This window comes from Monodelphis domestica, chromosome 4 (genome assembly GCF_027887165.1).
Source record: "Monodelphis domestica isolate mMonDom1 chromosome 4, mMonDom1.pri, whole genome shotgun sequence".
NCBI classification, from domain to species: domain Eukaryota; kingdom Metazoa; phylum Chordata; class Mammalia; order Didelphimorphia; family Didelphidae; genus Monodelphis; species Monodelphis domestica.
This window is the reverse complement of record NC_077230.1, coordinates 136,151,299-136,167,349: the sequence shown is the minus strand read 5'-3', so window position 1 is coordinate 136,167,349 and position 16,051 is coordinate 136,151,299. Positions and strand designations below refer to the sequence as shown.

The 16,051-nt window shown below is 41.1% G+C and overlaps 1 protein-coding gene across 1 annotated transcript in view; it reads right to left on the bottom strand.

The window, feature by feature from the left end:
* Window positions 1–16,051, bottom strand: part of HNMT (histamine N-methyltransferase) — a 55,136-nt gene that overhangs the window by 18,893 nt on the left and 20,192 nt on the right. The window contains exons 3-4 of the mRNA XM_056793812.1: window positions 6,241–6,348; window positions 4,612–4,742 (exon numbers count right to left, since the gene is read on the bottom strand). Of these exons, the coding sequence (XP_056649790.1) occupies window positions 4,612–4,742; window positions 6,241–6,348 (239 nt within the window). The remainder of the gene's footprint in view (window positions 1–4,611; window positions 4,743–6,240; window positions 6,349–16,051) is intronic.

Here is a 16,051-nt window from a genome sequence, read left to right as displayed (position 1 = left end):
AAAGCCTGGAGGCCGAGGGTGGCGTCTAGTTCAGGATTTAAGAGCAGTAAATGCCTGTGTTATCCCCAGAGCTCCAGTAGTCCCCAACCCCCACAACCTTTTAAATCAAATCCCACACAGTGCAAAAATTTTCACTGTAGTTGATTTATGCAGTGCTTATTTCAGTGTGCCACTACATGCAGACAGCCAATTCCTTTTTGCTTTCACCTGGGAAGGAATTCAGCTCTGCTGGACTGTTCTGCCCCAGGGTTATACAGAGAGTGCCACATATTTCTCCCAAGTACTAAAAGCAGACCTTGCTGGCCTTAAATTTCCATTTGGGTCCACCTTACTCCAGTACGTGGATGACCTACTTCTGTGTTCCCCAGATGCCCAGTCTTCGAGGGAAGATTCGATTGTGCTCCTTAAGTCCTTAGCACAAAAAGGCCATAAGGTATCTAAAGAAAAAATGCAGTTTGTCTCTTCACAGGTGAAGTTTCTGGGACATCTAATATCAGCTGAAGGGCGTAGCCTGGATCCCGCCAGAGTAGCAGCTATATTGAATTTCCCAAGGCCTAAAACAAAAAGACAGCTTCGAGGGTTCATGGGATTAGCAGGTTACTGTAGGTTATGGGTCCCATCTTTCTCTTTAGTAGCCAAGCCCCTTTTTGATCTCCTCAAGGCCTCGTCCCCAGAACCTCTGATTTGGAATGAGGCTGCAAAAATTGCTTTCATGGACTTAAAGTCAGCTCTTTCTAGCTCCCCAGCCCTAGGGCGTCCAAATTATTCACTACCCTTTCACCTTTTCCTTTTAGAAAGAAACGGGATTAGCCTGGGAGTTTTGAGCCAGAAACATGGAGACCACTTTAGGCCTCTTGGATACTACAGTAAAAGTCTAGATTCAGTGGCAAGAGGGCTACCATCATGCCTAAGGGCAGTAGTGGCAGCTTCAGATTTACTAGAACTAGTAGAAGAAGTGACATTAGAATCTCCTTTAACACTGCATGTCCCACATGCAATAGAGGTGCTTTTGAACTCTCATCACACTCAGCATTTTTCCACAAGCCGCCTTGCAAAGCTAGAAGCCTCTCTCCTGGCTAAGTCCAACATCACCATTTCTAGGTGTAAAACCCTTAATCCAGCCACTTTCCTGCCAGATATAGAGGAAAGTGACAGGGATTGTACTGAAGGCCATGATTGTGTTAACATTGTTGATTCTGTTTTAAGTCCACGAGAAGATCTCCAGGAAAAAGAACTGGAGAATCCAGATTTTTCCTGGTATACAGATGGCTCTTGTCTCCGAAATGAATCTGGCATTTTAGTGGCCGGATATGCCATCACTACCACTGCAGAAGTCATTGAAGCAGGACATCTCCCTTCGGCAACTTCTGCTCAGCAAGCCGAACTGGAAGCAGTAACCAGAGCCTGTGAGCTGGCCAAAGGAAAGCGGGTAAACATATATACGGATAGCAGGTATGCATTCGGGGTGGCTCATGATTTTGGAATGTTGTGGCAGCATAGGGGATACCTAACTTCCTCTGGAACCCCCATCAAGAATGGGGCACAAGTCCGGAGACTGTTAGAAGCCCTCTTACTACCAAAGGCAATAGCAATTATTAAAATCCCAGGGCACTCCCGAGAGAATTCTCCCCATGCAAAGGGAAACGCCCTAGCAGATCAGTATGCCAAAGAAGCTGCCAGGCAGGTCCCAACTACAATAGGTCTGGCACTTTCAGATAAGGAAGAACCTATTTTTGAGAATAAGCTGACCCAGGCAGAAATTGTTTCAGCCCAAGAAGTCATGTCTAGAACTATCCAAGAAAAACTAGAGAAGGAGGGATGCGTTAGAAACAGGGATACTGGATTGTGGCAAGGACCAAATGGGTGTGTAGTCCTACCGGACCCTCTATGCCGTCCCATGATGGAGTACTTGCATTCCATAAGTCACTGGGGACCAGACAAATTGGTCAGCATCGCTCGCAAATATTGGTGGGGGAGGTTGAGGCGAGCAGCGGAGGATGTGTATTTGCAATGTCAAATTTGCCCTAAATATAATGTCAGTAAGCCTTTAAAACCTATGCCAGGTAAATTCCCATTACCTGAGGCCCCTTTTCAGGTATGGCAAATTGATTTCATTCAGTTACCACCTCATGCTGGATACAAATTTGTTTTAGTAATGGTTTGCATGTTTTCTCGCTGGGTAGAAGCATTTCCATGCAGACAGGCCACAGCAACAGCAGTAGCCAAGTGCTTACTGGAAAAGATATTTCCAGTATGGGGAATTCCTAGGGAAATACATAGTGATAGAGGAACACATTTCACTGGTTCGGTAGTGTCACAGCTGTTAACAGCATGGCCTGTATTACATCATCTACATTGTGCCTATCACCCACAATCCTCAGGATTAGTGGAACGTGTGAATGGCATCATTAAAGTACAATTAGCCAAATTTATGGAGGACTTAAACATACCCTGGCCCAAAGCCCTTCCAATAGTTCTATTGAACCTGAGAGCCACACCTTTTGGCAAGCTCTCACTCTCACCATTCGAGATAATCACAGGTCGGCCAATGTCTCTTTTTCCACCCTATACTGACTCCATGAGCACCAAGGTTTCCCTCTTATCATACTGCCAGGGACTAGCAAAAACTCTCCAAGGCCTTAACCACCTTATATCTCAGTCAGTTTCCAGGAATTCTTCCTCAGAAACACCCTCAACATCTAAAGTGAAGCCCGGAGATTGGGTATACAGAAAGAGGCACCTACGAAAGGATGCTCTACAAGTCAGATGGGACGGACCTCATCAGGTATTGCTGGTAAATCCATCTGCAGCAAAACTAAAAGGAATTGAAAGTTGGATACATCTATCTCATCTAAAGAAAGCTCCAACTCCAAAGTGGTCAGTAAAGTCGATGAGTGACACAAAAATACGGCTGACCAGAAGAAGAAGATAAAAAGAAGTTTGAACTGGCTAAGTATTCTTTTTCTTTTAAAATTTCTATCATTCACATGTTATATCTCTGAACCATAGAGGTATTGGTAAGTTTATTTCCCCTGAGAATTCTATTTACCCTGAGCAAAGTCCTTTTAAATAGAGAACCTAGAAAGGACAGAGCTATTCCCCAAACTTAATTGAAGTAGGAAAAGTTTTAAAAAGGGAACATTTTTACCCTTATAGGGAAGTTTTGAAACTTGAAAGTGACAGCTGAGAATTTGCAGCAAAGATTCCAGAGTGCTAATTTGTCTCAAAGTAGTATCAGAAGAGGTTAGGAAGAAATGATGGAGTCTAGAAATGATTGTTAGTAATAGAAGATAAATATTTTAAATCTGGACCATGGTTATGGTTAAGTAGCTAAAAGGAATGAAATCAATTTCAAAATCCCTAGCATCTCAACCTCCCTAAAGGGGGGTGTGTGAGTTGAGTGTATAAGGTTTTAAATTTAGGGAAGATTAGAAGCATTTTAATAGTGAGAATTTTTCTGCCTTTATATTTCTACAGTTTGTAGGATTTTTATATTTTGGTAAAGTAAGGCAATCTTTCTAATTAAGCATGTAAATTACATGATTTTATGATTTGTGTGGAAAAGATATTATTAAAAATTAATAAGATGGAATTACAGATTTAAGGTTAGCAGTGTGGATAATCCTTATAGTGAATAAGCATATAGGGAGTAGATCAAGTCCCGTTAAAGAATGTGTTTATAGATCTCTCTTAAGTTTTCTCTTGCAGCAGCAAGGAAGCTGACTGATACCAAAGGAGGAGCCTGCCAGAGGACAGAAGTCTGCCAGAGAGGAGGCTGAAGGCATCATCAGGACCCACCAGAAGTGAAAGACTTGAGACTTTGGGAATTGGGGTAGTGTTTTGATTGTTAGTCAGTTTTTGGCCAAAGGCAGACTGCCTGCCTTTCTGGCTCAATTGTCAATGCGCCGGTGGCATTGGGGAGCGCCCCCAAATGCCAATCACCAGTATCTGTGTCCCTAGACTTTCCCACCAGTAGGGGATGGAGTCCAATCCCATATAGCATTACTCATTTGTCCATGTTTGGTCAGCGACGTTCAGTCTTGACCAAAAGGGGGGTGTGTCAACATGGAAATCTAGAGATCCCCAGTTTATTTAGTTGGAGTGTGGAAACCCCAGGTTTTGACTTTTCTCACGGGAGAGTTTCCCCCTGAGGGAAGGTCCCTCTTCACCAGACAGTGAATTTCCTGGTAGTTTGGGTGGGAACAGCAAATCCCATCCAATGTTAAACATCCCTTTTGTCCCAATGGTTTCTTCCCCCTAGGCTAAAGTCCATGACCAAGGTGACCCAGCCCTAGGCTGAGTCTTTCCCTTTTGTGTCCATTGTGGGGCCCCAGCCCCTCACTATTATTCCTGTCTGGAACTCTTCATTTTCCTTTCTCACCATTGTAAAGTCAATCAACTGTCCCTCTAATCCTAAAGCCCCCAGGTCATCTAGAGTGGTACAGAGTCGGTGGCACTCCCAGGGGCTGGTGACCAGAGCGTCTTGACTCCGGTGCAGTCTTGGAAATCAGCTCTGTTGTCGTAGTAGCAGCGCTAACCCCTTTTCCCTTGATTAAAGAGTGATTTTGACTATTTAATAGTTCTGTGTTTTTCCTAGTTGACAATCTGTACCTGAATCATGTGAATAAAGTTCCATTTCTGAAGCTCCTTTTTCTCCATTATTCTACTTTGATATTCAGATGATGTCTCCTGATGCCAAGCAAACTTTACGTTCTTCAGGTTTGATGCTGTAGCTACACGCTCTAAAATACAGAGAAGAGGTAGCACACTGTCAATTTCAATTGCAAATGTGGAATCCATTTCCATTTAGAATTTTAATGTAATCAAAGTTACATACATAACAGGTATAAAACACATTTTTCTTTTTTTACATAATCCTGAAGGCCATTGATCTCATCTGAATTGTCTTATAGCATTAAACTTAATTAAGGGCACAAAGAAAGAGATGACAAGAAATAATGATAGGAATTGTGTCCAGGTAAAGATTGTTATTTCCTGGGATGAATCTTGTCTTTTTTTTTCTTTTAAAAAAAGTTTTATTCATGTGTTTTGTTTCTTCATGACATTTGTAGATTACCCCCAGACAGGTTTCTTATGAGGAAATAAAACAATTAAACACAGCCACCAATACATATACCTCATCTGAAAGTGCTTTTAGTTATACATAATTTTTATTATACATCTGTACCACTTCCCCACCTCTTTATTTTAAATTATTTTTTAAATGAACAAGAATCAAATTTCTCTTTCTCCAACCCTCCACTGTACTGGAAAAAAAAAAAGAGAAAAAACCAAATTCTTTATAGTAAATATGCAAAGTCAAGCAAAACAAATTGGTCAATCTTACCAATAGAAAGTCAATTTATTTGATTCAGAGGACTCAGTTAAACACACCTTAGATTATACAATTACTTAAGATGAAAAGGCTTACAGCAAAGGTTAGGGAAGAATGTGATAGAGTTAAAGGTTTTTGTAAATAAACAACACTTGGAGGTTTTACTACCTACTGCTTAGTTTTCTAGGAACTTGTGCTTACCAAGAAGTAGTTTTAATTAGGCTTCTCTCCTAATAGCCTTATTGCAGAACATATCACAAAAGTCATACTGAAAATGCCTAAGGGGATGAGAGGATGTATAACATAGTGCATATAGAGAGTAGGAACAAGAACCAGGAAAACCAACTCAAATCCTGCTTCTGCTGCATGACCATGGGCAAGTCAGTGCTCCAGGCAATTCTCTAGGACTATAAGTTATTTATTAGATATAGATCTGTAAGAGCAACTAGGTAGTACATTGGGTAGGGTACAGGGCTTGGAATCAGGGAACCCTGAGTTCAAATCAAGCCTCAGACATCTACTAGTTCTGTGACCCTGGGCAAGTCACTTAGCTCGGTTTGCCTCAGTTTCCTCATCTGCAAAATGAACTGGAGAAGGAAATGGCAATATTTTAGCAGTATCTTTGCCAAGAAAACCCCAGAATGCAGTCAAGGAGAGTTGAAATGACAAGAAAACAACAACTGATCTGCATCCTGAGAAGAATTTCTACTGCAGCAATTAATCATATATATCTGGAGAAAGGGGAGGAAGGATAAAAGGAGGTATAGCAGGAGAAGTCAGAGAAGAAAAAGATCTATACATGGTCATTCTAGAGAAAGGTATTTTACCTTGATAGTCTGTCCTCTTTCGACTTCTCTAGTTCTTCACCCAGTCCCATTTGCTCCTAAATAGACAAAATACTGTACCTTTGTATTTGGTGATTTGTTCAGCATTGGGTTCAACTACTTCATTGTTGATGTGACTTTCGGGATACTGAGCTTGAACCTTAGAGATAATTTGAAGGTCAATTTCCCCTGAGAGACAAAGATTACGATTAGTGAAATTTGAGGCAAAAAAAAAATTCTAAAGATAATTTATGTTAACATACCTGCTTTTTTCTACTTCCTAGAATACTGGTTGTCAAAGGGTGTGCCAGGGTCTATGCTTGAAATTGTAGCTCTGTGAGTTACCAATGATATGGAATTTATACTTGCAATTGCATGCACATGCAAGAGCCTCACAAAATTTGAATGAAATTTGTACTTGTAATTCTATTTCTAAGACTGGAATATCTAACTCTCCCATCATATGTCTGGATTCCTCAGAGTCAGGAAAAATGCTGAGCTGTGAGCAAGAGCAACAAAAGTTTGAGAACCACTGCATGCTGTACCACTCACAAGAGGATTCCCAGCTGGTGTCACAAGGATACTAGGATACTAGCCCAAGAGCTCTTTACACCTTTTCTGTGTCCCAAGCCCTTGGTAATCTGGTAAAGACTATGAATCCCTTTTTAGAATGTTTTAAAATGCATAAAGTAAAATAACACAGGATGACAATGAAAAATGATATTGGTTACTTGACATGGGCACTGTACCCCAGAAATGCAGGTGGACTATTATCAGGGAAACTCCCTCACTCCCTTCCATCCTTGTGACTCTGAACCTGGAAATACCCAAAGACCCCGCCCCCCCAGGGTCTTGAGATGACTATCTACCTTTGAACTTCCTCTAGACTTAAGATGGACAAAGAGATGAATCTTTATGCCTCCAGGCAGACCCCAGTCAGATGACCACCTCACCCCACCAAATGCCTGAGGGCTTACCACTCTAAGTCACGTCCCCACCAGGGCATAGTACCTGTTGTAAAAAAGTATAAAAACCTCAGAACTGATGTCATTGGGGGGAAACAGCCTTTCCATCCATGCTGTCCTCCCAGGAACTGCTCCCCATCTTGCTGTTCCACCTTGCTATCCTCCTGGCCATTCTCAACATTACTTTCTAAATTAATAAATCTCTTTTTTGTTTTTAAGCTAAGTTTGGAGTCTTGCATTCTTGCAAAAGGTATCCTTTCTGAACCCCAGGGGTACACATCAACCCCCACAACATTTTGACGCCCAATGTTTTTGACTCTCCTGAAAGCTACCCCTGTACCCTGGATCATCCACAAGGACACAGTTTCTCAGGTAGGAAGGAGCCTTTTCTTTGACTCCTGAAACCCCCATCTTTTGGGTGATATCTTTGTGGGAACTCTTTCATGCTCTCTCTCCCATCGGCCCCAGATCAGTCTGGCCACTGGAGTTTGGAGTCTATCTGTCGGCTTCCCCTTATACTGGAAGAAGTTCTGGTGTGTGGGAAGTCTCGCTCCCCTCAGTGTTAAAACTGAGTGCTCTTGGTCGGGCAACCTCTGTGGACACACAGTTGTTGACCCTTTGGTGTGGAATTGACCATTCTGCATCTAAATGGGACAGAGACAGAGAGTACCCTGAGATTCCCCTTTGGGGTGTATACTTAAAAATTGCAAAAAAATGGCACTAAACAGCTTAAAGAAAAAGCAACTAATTTCTTTTTGTAATGTTGACTGGCCATGTTATATCCTTAAGGATCAAGAGACATGGCCTATCCATGGTACTCTAAATTATAACACCATCAGACAATTGGATTTATTCTGCAGAAGGGAAGGGAAATGGACAGCCATTCCCTACATTTCCACGTTCATTAAACTCAGACAGAACCCTGAACTAAGATGATTATGTTGCATGTGCCTTGCCACCTCCTTACTGACCCCTTCTGGGGAAAGTCCCCAATAGGATGGTCTGGATGACTTAGCTCTCCCAGGCAATTTAGCTTCTGTGAGGGGTAGGGAGATAACATCTCCTACACTGGCTGCAGAGCAGTTTGCTAGGTTTTGCTCGCTCCCAGTTTCCATCACCATGGCCAAACCCAGGGTTACTCTCGAGGTTGAAGGTAAGAAAATTATCTTCCTGATTGATACGAGAGCTACATATTCTGTTCTCCAAACTCGACAATGGTCCTACATTCCATTCAGAGAATAAGGTAATTGGAGTTGGGGGAAAGACACTTAGGTGTAGAGAAACGACACCACTAACATGTGCCCATGAAGATAAATTATTCCAACATATATTCCTGGTTATTCCTTCCTCCCCATGTCCTCTACTGGGCAGAGACATTATGAAGAAATTAGGCTCACAATTTTTGCTTATCTCAGTTCTAAATTCTCCAAACAGTGCTTTGTAGAAGCCTGCAACAATCTCTTCAGAAATCTGGGAGAAAGTGCCTTCCATTGTCTGGGATCAAGGCATACCAGGAAGAGCCCTTCAGGTGGATCCCGTAATGGTAAGCCTCAATCCTGATTTCCCTTACCCACACAGGAAGCACTATCCATTTCCCCAGAGGCCAGGGAAGGATTACAACCTCTCATAGATAAATTCCTAGCCTAGAGCCTCTTAGAAGAGTGCTCTTCACCTTGCAATTCTCCCCTCCTGCCAGTGAAAAAGTCAAATGGTAGCTGGCATATGGTTCAAGATCTCAGACATGTTAATGAAGCAATAATTTCTGTTCACCCCATTGTCCCAAATCCTTATACAATCCTAACTAAGATACCAGGGAACTCTCAGTGGTTCTCTGTTATTGTCTTGAAAGATGCCTTCTTTTGCATACCCTTGCACCCAAAATGCAGATTCCTCTTTGTCTTTGAGTGGGTTTTTCCCTCAGACCCCCAACCCTATTAGGTCACCTTGTGCATGCTCCCACAAGGATTAAGGGACAGCTCCCACTACTTTGGGGCTGCCCTCAACAAAGATCTCAGAGCCCTGAGACTCACAAGCAGTTCAGTCTTACAGTATGTTGATGATAATTTAATATCTAGTCCATCTGAGGCTGCCTGTATCGCAGACACCATTTCTACCCTAATTTTTCTAGGAGAATGGGGTTACAAGGTTTCTGCTTCTAAAGCCCAACTTGTCTCCCAGTCTGTAATTTATTTGGAACTGTAAACCTTAAAATTCCTTAGACTTATAAATGTTGGAAATTTCACCATTGGGAAATTTTATACTTGGAAAATTTCTTACTGATAGTCTATTGGAATGTGAACCCCATTGGCATGGGAGGTTCTTCCTCCTCCCTTCTTAAGATTACTTTAGGACAGAAACCTTTTGCTGAACAATGGAAAGGACTTTGACCTATGCTTAAGCATAGAACAGGAATTTCTTTGAGTCATGATTGATTTTAAAATTGATACAATGGAGATACTTAGAATCAATCTCCACCCTACTCAGTCCTAACAGGATTGAGGAAGGGCTGCAGCATAGATCAAAATTTAATTATTCCAATCTCTACCCTACTCAGGGTAACAGGATTTAGGAAGGGCTGTAGCAAAGGATCAAAGATTTAATTATTTGAAAATATGACCTTCAACAGACATGTGCAAAGCCAGAGACCTCTGGGCGGTCCTGGGTTAAGCTAGAGCCTCCATTGGCACAGGGAAATTGATGGACAGTGATTGGTAGATGTGAGAACTGAGGGGAGGGAACTTGGATGGTTTCCTTAAAGATAGAGGGGTCTGAAGACTCAGGGAGGGTTGAGGAGTTTGTCTGAGTGGTTGGAGTGTGCTCTGAGAAGCTTTCTCTGAAGGAAGCTGAAGGTGGGGGCCTCTGAGACTGTTTCTCCATTTTGGTCACGTGAGTAATAGGGACTGATCTCTTTTCTTTGCCCCAGCTATCTAAGGGCTTGGGCCTTTTGGCCCAGCCTAAACAGAGGGGGTATTTAAGCCCTATTCCCTTCTCTCCCCTTTCTCTCTCCCTCTCTCTCTCTATCTCTAATTCCTTTCTTCCTCCTGTTTGTAATTAAACTCTATAAAAGGTTGACGGCTGACTTGAGTTTTCATTTAGGAATTACATAGCTGAATTCCTTGGCGACCTTAAATTAATATATATCAGTCTTTTAAAAGTGATTTCCTTGTCACAGGACACACCCTAACCCCAAATTCTGCTCCCTGACCATAGACAGGAAACAAGCCATACTGTCTGTTTCTGTCCCCTCTACCAAAAGACAGCTCCCAACTTTTCTTGCTATGGCAGGGTTTTGCCATATTTGGATACCTAATTTCGGGATCATTACAAAACCTCTTTATGAAGCCACTAAGGGGCCTGATTCGGAACCCCTAGATTGGGGGGTGGGTGGGAGGGGGAGACCAGGAACAAGCCTTTTCACTTTTAAAAAAACCAGCTTTCTTCTGCCCCCTGCCCTAGGGATTCCAGACCTTGAAAAGCCGTTTTTCTTGTTTACTGATGAGAGAAAGCAGTTTTCCCTAGGCATTCTAGCACAGTACCTAGGATCTGATCTCCATCCCATTGCTTACTTCTCCAAGCAACTCAACTCAGTTAGCACATTGACCCCCACAACAATACTGAAATAAAGATTGAAGTTTTTTTCCTAGTTACAGATGAAAATTAACCTAGGAAGCTTTATACTAAATGTATAACTATTAGTAAAAAAAAAAGAAAAAAGAAAGAGAGATATATGAGATTTCCAGTCTTTGTAACTTATTGTAAGATAAGGTCCTGGATTCCAGCCCATTGCAGGGCCCTCCACACCTCAGCTTGCCAGAGATTACAAGTGGGATCTTGAACTAACAAGATGTACCATTTGGTCCACTATTCAAAATGAGACCAGAGAAATCCATCTTTAAAATGGAATATATTTTATTGAGAGAGAGAGATGCAGGGTAAAGCCTCAAGTCAATGACCTGAGACAAATGCCCAAAGATTTACAAAAAAAAAAACCCTTTATTCACAGAAAAATCCTGTACAATCAAGCCTCTCTGAAGGGATTATCCTTCAAATGAACATTTTTAAGAAATTGTCAAGGGTTGGAGACAGAGGTTGTCCTTTTGATTAGTTTTACAATGGATACAAAGAAAGGAGGAGTTCAGGGCTGAATTACCTGGGAGAGGTTAGTGTTATATAATGCTACAAAGAAAAAATGGTTCCAGCCCAGGGCTGGATTCCTTGGGAGAAGTCTCTGATACAATGGAGAAAATTCTGAGACAAAAGAGTACTTCAGATTTGATTATATCTACTAATTCTATCTAAGCTGAGATCACTGTTCAGCCTAAAACAAGGTCAATATGGACTTCCCTTAAGGCAAGTTACCAGGGGGCAGCAACAAACTCATTCCTGTCCTACAAGGGAAATAGACTAACTCAGTATATTAGGGTTATAAACCAAAATGTTACTCTGAGATTGATACACTCCATAATCCCATCCCATACACAAGCATGATAAGAGCCACCTGGAGAGCTCAGAGAAAGAATCAGACCAGAGAGAGTGATAGGAGCCAAGAGAGTGACCCGGATTTTGGGGCTGGCTTTTCAAACCTAAGATCCTCCTATTGCTAAAGATTGCTAAATGGCCTTCCTATGTCATGCCTCCTGGCCTCCCATGGGGCCATCATGTCATGTTGTCTTCACATTGGCAGATGCATGACTCTGTGACTCCGACAATGAGTCCTTCAGGGATTGGACTGGCTTGGAGGTCCCCCAAATAGTTAATTCCCACACTCTCCTCCATGTTCATAGAACTCCTAGATTCTATCCTAGGTTAAGGTCCCCTGGACCTACAAATTGTTGTTAGGACCAAATTGCAGGTGGACCTGTCTTAGCTCTCTCCTATTTGGAAGGTTCTCAACATGGTAGCAGCTAGTTTGCTACCAAGTTATCTTTTCTGACAATACAAAGTCATTTTGCTACCTGACTTGTCTTGCCAGTGGGCAGATCCAGTTTCAAGGGTTTCTAAGTCCATTTTGTTGCGAGGATCTGATTTTATCATTGTCAATTATTCTGCAAGCCTCTCCATCTTCTTTGAAGCTGATAGAAGCGAATCACAGTATTTGTGTGAAAGTTTGACTTAAAAGGAGCAACATGCAAGAGAGCCAGCCCATGCAGAGATGAAGTCAGTTAAATGACTGCCCATGTCCCACAATTTAAGGAGTGTCAGGAAGCCCCTATAGTCCACAGCTATCTCCCCTAGAAATTGCTGATACTTAAGTTTCTATCAGTTGAGCTTCACAGAGATAGAGACAGAACTTGTGTTTCTATTGCTATAGGAACTTAAAAACAACTTTATGTCTTAATAAGAACTTTAAGATAGAAGGGCAAGGGCTAGGCAAATGAGGGTAAGTGATAGACACAGGGTCAAGCTGCTAGGAAGTATCTGAGGCCAAATTTGAACCCAGGTCCTACCAACTTCAGGTCTAGTACTCTATCCAATGAGCTACTTAGCTGCCCCAATATAGAAACTTCTTGATGATGAAACTCCCTCTACTCATTCAGGGTGGTACCTTCCCTGAAACTCATCATCTCAGAAATCTGCTTAAAAAACTGGAAAGTTAAGTGACTTTCCCACAGAGACACAACCAGTATGTCTCAGAGAGAAGACTTGAACTGAGGTCTTTCTAGAGATGAGGCCAGCTTTCTCTCTATTAAGCCCTTGTCTATGTGTTTTTGTTTAAGAAGCACTCGGAAGGCTTTTCAATTCAAAATGATATCTTTTCCCTTATCTTATTGACTATTAATTTCAAGACACTTAGGCTTCACGCCTTTAGGGTACTCATGCTGATCCTTATTCTGAAAGAGGAAAGAGGACAAGCATTTATTAAACACATATGTGCCAGGAACTCTACTAAGTGCTTTTTACAAATACTATCTCATTTAATCCTTATAACAGCCTTGTGAAGTAGGTACTATTATTATTCCCATTTTACCATCCAGGAAACTGAGGCAGACAGAAGTTGTGACTCGTCTAAGACCACACAACTAGTTTGTGCATCTTCAAAAGTATGAAATAAGATTTGAACTTTAGTTCTTCCTAACTATGGGCAAATATGCTATTCACTGAGCCATCTAGCTGCTAAAATCATGAAGGTTTCTAGTCATTAATGTCTTGGTGTGAATTAATTTACAAGGTTCTTCCCAAAGTGACAGTATGCTGAGAACAAACAGAGAAACAAAGTAGTTTATACTACTAAAAATACGAAGATTTGTGAGTGCAGGGAAAATTGTACACTAAAGTCCATTATAGTAGTCAAGGAGATAAAATAGGCTAAAATATTTTGGATGGGTTGATAGATATGGTCAGGGATTGACATGGTTCATATAATGACTCTGGAAGTCACTCATTGACCTCTCTTCTTTGTCTCACCTCCCCCAGTCTTTGAGACTTAAAGATTTCAGATTTGAAGCTTATAGATTTAGAAATGGAAAGGATCTTGGAGATTATCTGTTCCAATCTTAGAGATTATCTGTTCCAGTCTCTTCATTCTGGAACATAGATAATTGAGGCCCAGAATGTTTTAGTAGAAAGAACAGAATGTGAAAGAAAAGACTGTGACCCATATTGTTTACACAATATGCCAGAAAAATTTGCATCATTTTAAAATTATTCTAATCTAAGCATTTCTGCTTAGAAAAAAACTAAAGATGGACAGAGCTACCCCGTGAGTCAGGAAAACTCCAGCACAGTCATTTTAAAAACAATTTCTCACATCCTTGAATAAAGAATATTTCACAGTTAAGATTGAGCAAGAGTACACATTTTGGGTAACAGCCTGAGGAACAGCTTGCTTCCTCAAACCAAACACCAGTCACTGAAATCTTATGCCACACCCTTGGACAATCATTTCCCTTAAACATTTCAATTCTTCTTCACTCTCTTCCTTCCATTTTTTTTCCCTTCTATCTAGTCAAAGGTGAAGAAAAGAGATCTATTAACTGAAGTGATCAAAGAGGCTTCTTCATTATGCTAGGTGGATTAATACTCTAATCCATTCAGGGCCTGAGAAAAAGCAATCTCTTATGTAGTACCATAGACAAATTAAGGCCTGACAATGAATCCAAGGTACCTGGATCCAAGGGGGGGGGAGGGAAACAGGCTGGCTCCACTACTAGCATTCCCTTCTTTCCTGCTCCCTTCTATTCTTCATTATAAAGAATGGCTCTCTAGATAGGATGAAAGAATATACTGGGAAATATAGGCACTAGTATACTGATATATATTTAACAACTGCTTCTCCAAGGGGAAGAAATGCATATGAAATATATTTTTAGACTTAATCTACATCATTAAAATTTTCTTCATCACTTTCTTAAATCTAGACAACCAATAAAACAATCAATAAATTCTTGATTGGTAACATTTGCCGATTTCTGAAGCTCAACTTTCCCACTGAAAATTTAACAATCAGATCTCACTAGCCTATAGGAGTTGGCTCCAGCACCCTGAATACATAAAGTTAATATAAAAACAATAGATATCAATAAAAATGTTTTGGAAAAAATCCATATAATATTCATGAGAAGAAAAAAGAAGTTATGGGATGATAAAAAAAATAGAAACAAGTATGTTTATAGAATGCGGGATCATACTGTTTGCCCTATCTTATAATAATAGCTCAGCCACATGGATCAGATTGATGTCAGTTAATAGCAAGATGCCAGATCCCTAAGATGAATCACATTTTGTTTTCTTGTCCTATAACTTGGAAAGTGTTTGCTTTTACATAAATAAGTTTGATGTTGTGTCTGCATAGTTTACAAGATGCAAGCTATCAGGGCCCTTCAACTTCATTGTCAATTACAATGATTTCACTATATTCTGATCTTGGTGGTTCCTTCTAGAAATTTATTCATAGAAAATATATATATGACACGTGATTGAGAGATGAAGAATGTTCCTAGATATACCATGACAAAAAAAAGTAAAAGAATCCTTTCATATATATATATATGTATATATACTATAAAAATGGACCTACAGGCAGATATAATAAATGGTTTTAGTTCACTGGATAAAGGTGGAATACTGGTGAAGTATTGGGTGGATTATGGGAGCAGAAACTGGGTGTGAGGGAAAGCCTATGTGAGAGAAGAAATGGCAGCTCCTTCTCTCTCACTCAAGAGATATCAGGCTGACAGTTATCACTTGATGCCTCTTGGGGAAATGGCTAAGGAGATTAAATGTTTCTCTCCCCAGTCAGCCCCCTTGTAGATGTCTTCAATGCCTTTCTCTCAGAAAGGTTTGGAGGTGGCCCCAATATGAGATCTGGACCAAATACAAGGAATGTCTCCCTATAACTGGAATTGAGAGACTTGGCCAGGATCTGACTGCTACAGATAGTTTATTATTATGGAACAGGTAAGCAGGGAAAAGGGATATGGAGAGAGGGTTTAGGTAGCACTACCAGGATCCTTAATCTGCTGGGTCTGTATCAGTGCCTGGCAGACATCTCCGCCCCTTCCCAGTTAAATATCCCCTTTTCTATATCTTAATCAATAGCTAGATCTATGTGAAAATGTTGAAAATAGTTCAAGGAGGCAGGGAGGGTCTAGGGCGGTGTCTCCGCCTTTGAGAGTCTAAATCATCACCCCTAGAGGCAACTTGAGATGTCTTTCTTCAAGAAGAGGGGGGTAATGGTGATAGATTTAATGAGAGATCAGTTACAAACTTGGAGAAAGAAGCAGGGTCTTCTCAGGTGGCTTAAGTAATCCTTGAACCCCATGAAACTGGATTTAGCAGCTTCAGGTCCCAAGGCAGAAGACCAAGAAGATCCTCAGAATCCCCTTGTTATGGGTGGGAAGGATACCCTTGGGGTTCGGGAAGGATACCTTTTGCAAGAATGCAAGACTCCAAAACTGAGCTTAAAAACAAAAAAAGAAATGTATTAA